General features: G+C 39.6%; 1 protein-coding gene across 1 annotated transcript; it reads left to right on the top strand.

Annotated features, from left to right (window-relative positions):
- The first annotated feature begins 2,199 nt into the window (after positions 1-2,199).
- On the top strand, positions 2,200-3,810 carry LOC146365552 (uncharacterized). The gene is made up of 2 exons (XM_084913886.1): positions 2,200-2,439; positions 2,582-3,810. Exons 1-2 carry the CDS (start codon positions 2,316-2,318, stop codon positions 3,364-3,366), a joined length of 909 nt encoding a protein of 302 aa, XP_084770012.1. The 5' UTR covers positions 2,200-2,315; the 3' UTR covers positions 3,367-3,810.
- Positions 3,811-4,216: the final 406 nt, after the last annotated feature.

The following is a 4,216-nucleotide window of genomic DNA, read 5'->3' as shown; positions in this document are numbered from 1 at the left end:
TCAAATAAATTTAAGAACTACTTAGTGAAGTTACGATAATTACACATTTGAACACTTGAGTCTCAAGGCAATTTAATGGCAATTTAAATGTTTTTACTAAAGGATTATCATTTACATGTGCAACCACAATATTTGGACATCAACTCACAGCTCACACACAGGTTATTCTAATGTGTGATGTACAGAAAGAAAATTGAAAGTGTTGTTGTCACTGGTTGGCTGTATTGTACAAACTAGAGAAAGTTTAAACTCAGTTCAAGAAAGCTCGCATTCATATCCAAGACAAAGTGATCCAGTTTTAGTGAAATCTGACCGCTACTGTTACTGAGAGGTGACGGAGAAGCATAAAGCAACATAACCAAAAGTAAATTCTCTCTCATTTTAATTTCTGAAACTCTAGGAACCAAAAGTAAGCAGGCATTTGGAGAAAGTTGTCTATAGGGATAATATGGTATTATGACTTATGTCTTTAAATTATGATGGAACCTGATTATTCAGGATTTTGTATATAAATTTCATTTTTAATTTAACTGAAATTTGCTGTCGTTCGAGTCACAGTTAATGGTGTTTTAGATCAACTAAAAAGCTTGTTTTATTCAATCCAATGCAATTTTATTTAAACAGCACCAAACCACAACAGCAGTTGCTTCATGGTGCTTTTAGGTAACCTGATGATAGAGCAACAATGACTGAGGCGCAAAGTAAAAATGTCTAAGTATTTCTTTTTTTGTTTTCAGCTACACTCTGAGGGAAGATGTTCCTCATTTTGGCAATATTATACAAAAAAAGAGCCCAAAAATATTTTTAATGTCAGAATAAAAGTGCATATCCTGGTCAAAACGGCCTCCAATGTTCCTCAGAGAAGTGCTGCAGGCAAAGTAACGCCCATCCAGAGTAAACTTCATGTTAGACACAATCTTTCAGTGGTTTTCAGGATCAAATAGAGTAAATTTAATCCTTAAAAAGTAGAAAACTTTTAGATTTTTTTTTTTAAATAACACTGCATAACAGATGCTTATATACTATAAAATGTATAATTTGTGTGCTCTAAAAGAAAAATCCTCTTTTGGCATACTTTGGTACTTTGAGTTCTAAGGTATAAGTTCTGATCATTAAGAACTTTGTATGTGAAAAAAGGGGATTTAAAATTCAATTCTAAATGAAGGGGAGGGGGCAAGATATGAGAGACAGATTTTACTTTATTAAATTTCAGGCTTCATGTCTTTAGGACATGCCTTTACTTTAACCAACTAAGTTATGTTATGTGGTATCAAGGATAAAAAGAACTGGGTAATATCTACACATGAATGGAAACATATCTTCTAATTGCATTGCTTATAGGAAGCATATATAACATGAAAAGTATCACTTGGAATCCTGGATCAGAGGCCATGAAAGCATCATTAGTCTTCACTAGTGCTGTTTCTCTGCTTTGATGTATACCATATCCTGACTGAAACTTTTTAAATGAACCATGTCTTGGCAAATTTTCACATTTGTTACAATTATTTTTAAATGATTCTAATATTAGTTTAAAAAAAAATCTTTAAAGGTTTACTCATGGCGACCTTTGGTATGTCGCCTATTCATAAAGAGAAATAAAATATTTCACTAGCTGGGCCCACGTCCTCATTTTAGGTTTGACAGCGTTTTAGTAAGTAAAGGTGAATGCTTGGACATGAATTGAGCTGCGGTTTGGGGAAGGCCTCGAAGGGGACTGGCGACGAGTTAAAGAATTGAGAGCAAGGAGGGAGGGAGGGTGAGGCACGTAAACGAGAATGAACAGTTTGCAGAACTGGGGGGAACCTATAGGGCTTTGGAGCGTGATGTCACAGGAGGCGGGCCACGCCCCCCGCCGCCATGACAGTAGGCCAGACAAAGGATACAGCTTCAGCTATGGTTCGTACGTGTTGTGTAGTCGGTTGCAACGTTAGATCTCACGATCGTGAAGGCGAGAAACTGGATAATGGGCTATCTTTTCATCGTTTTCCATCCTGGCGGCAACGTGAGGGATCCCATGTATCCGATATCACCAAACAAAGACGCCAGGCATGGATTGCAGCGGTGAGACGAGCGGATATCGAGTTCCGTGCAATCCCCAGCTTTTTGTTGGTTTGCTCGCGGCATTTTCTCTCTGGTGAGTTCTAAATTAATTCATATCACTATTAAAAGGCTTTTAGTGTTTTTTTTTTTTTCAATGCGCTGCGGTCATAGATAATGAGATAAAACATGCTAATGTGTGATGCTGCAGAACCACGTCATGTCGACTGAGTAGCTTTTGATTTGGCATTATTGCAGGCAAACCAGCATATGAAATGGATGTAACAAATCCAGACTGGGCACCAACACTGCACATGGGGCACGACGACAAACCTGTGTCAGACTCGGACCGGCACGCAAGGCGTATGCAACGGAAGCGAAAAAGAGCACCCATTGCAGGTAAACACCCCCCCTCTAAAAACATACTAAATTGCTCTTATGGTACACTAATCCGCACATAACTTAAAGATGAATCACACACCAGTCATTGGAATATTGGTGTACATTAACCTTATGTCTATGCACTATTTTTATCTTACAGGCTTGATGATCGATGGTCTGACAGAAGAACAACAACAAAATAACCATGTCATGGAGGCAGTGGACAGCAGTTGTGTTGGACAAGTGGAGGTTGACGTACCAGCTGCAAATGTGGACAGTGGTGATGGGAGTGACAGCGTCACGGAAGCTGAAGGGCAGACGAAGGATTGTGTGTGCAGTCAACAGGGCAGAGCAGAAATAAACCGGCTGTTGGAGGAGAACAGACTGCTTCGAGCACAGTTGCAAAAGACAGAGCTGAATGAAACTTTCTTAGAGGACGATACCGAAAATGTAAGATATTACACTGGACTACATTGTTATGCTGTCTTAATGTCCCTCTTCAACACTGTCAAAGATTTCCTGCCAATATCGAAGAAACTGACAGGTTTCCAAATGCTCTTACTCACACTAATGCATCTGAGACTTGATCTTCCAGTCCAGCATCTTTGTCATCTATTTAATGTGTCCCACAAAACACTGTCTTCTGTCTTCACCGATACCATTGATGTTTTGTATGCCCGCTTAGGAGCACTGGTGCACTGGCCTGAGAGGCACTGTCTGCAGGCGACAATGCCTCCACAGTTTACTGAAACTTTTGGAAAACGAGTAGCCATCATTGTTGACTGTTTTGAGATTCGAACAGAAACACCATCTAATTTAAAGGCACGCGCACAAACATACTCTCATTACAAGGGTACACACACAATAAAATACCTCATCGGGATTACACCCCATGGAGCTATTTCTTTCATTTCCAGGGGATGGGGGGGGTCGTGCATCAGATAAACACATCACAGAGAGATGTGGCATTCTTCAAAAGCTGTTACCAGGGGACGTAGTATTGGCTGACAGAGGCTTTGACATCAGAGATGCTGTAGGAATGATGTGTGCAGAGGTCAAGATTCCAGCTTTCACAAAAAGCTACTGTCAACTTGATGCAAGGGACGTTGAACAAACGAGAGCAATTGCCCACCTGAGAATTCATGCTGAGTGAGTAATAGGTAGTTTGCGCAACAAGTTCAAAATGTTACACACTACAATGCAAATCTGATTACTCTTATCATGTAAGGCTGAAGACACAACACTTCTTGATAAGATCGTTAAGGTTTGCTGTGTTTTTGTTAATATGTGCCCCAGTGTTGTTGTCAAACCAGGGCCAAATGACACTTGCTCCTGTTGAGTATTCTTAAAGCTGTTTTTTTGGATGTACAGTACATTGTAAATAGTTGTACTTTGTGTGAATTTGTTTTAATAAAACAAAAAAGAATAGTATATTTGTTTGTTTTTCTTTATTATAGATCTATTCACATGTACACAGCAATCACATAAAAATGAAATGCAAACTATTTACATCGCACCACACAGCTGTCATCAATCTTTAACCACAACATGAAACATTACAGGCTATTTAGAGCAGCACGTTGTTTCGAGAAGTATTTCCCAACAAGTTCAGGAAGGCACACTTTACGAAAGAAGTCTTGTGCTTGCTTTAAGCGCGGTTTCCAGAAATCCACAGCAGGGAAGACGCGAATCACAGCAAGGTCTCTCTGTGTCCACGAAACGAGGTCACAGTGGTTGGCGCCCGTAACAAAGATTTGTGTTGAAAAGATTTTTTCAAAGTACCGTCTCTTGGCGT

This window comes from Perissodus microlepis, chromosome 19, assembly GCF_051167445.1.
Source record: "Perissodus microlepis isolate ML-2025 ecotype Zambia chromosome 19, ASM5116744v1, whole genome shotgun sequence".
Classification (NCBI taxonomy): domain Eukaryota; kingdom Metazoa; phylum Chordata; class Actinopteri; order Cichliformes; family Cichlidae; genus Perissodus; species Perissodus microlepis.
The sequence above is the reverse complement of the archived record's forward strand: the minus strand, read 5'-3'. Positions and strand labels throughout refer to the sequence as shown.

Excerpts from the sequence above, each read along its gene's own strand:
- LOC146365552 (XM_084913886.1), top strand. The coding sequence starts at position 2,316 with ATGGATGTAACAAATCCAGACTGGGCACCAACACTGCACATGGGGCAC. Across the intron at positions 2,440-2,581 it reads AAAAAGAGCACCCATTGCAG|GCTTGATGATCGATGGTCTG; the intron begins GTAAACACCCCC and ends TTTATCTTACAG.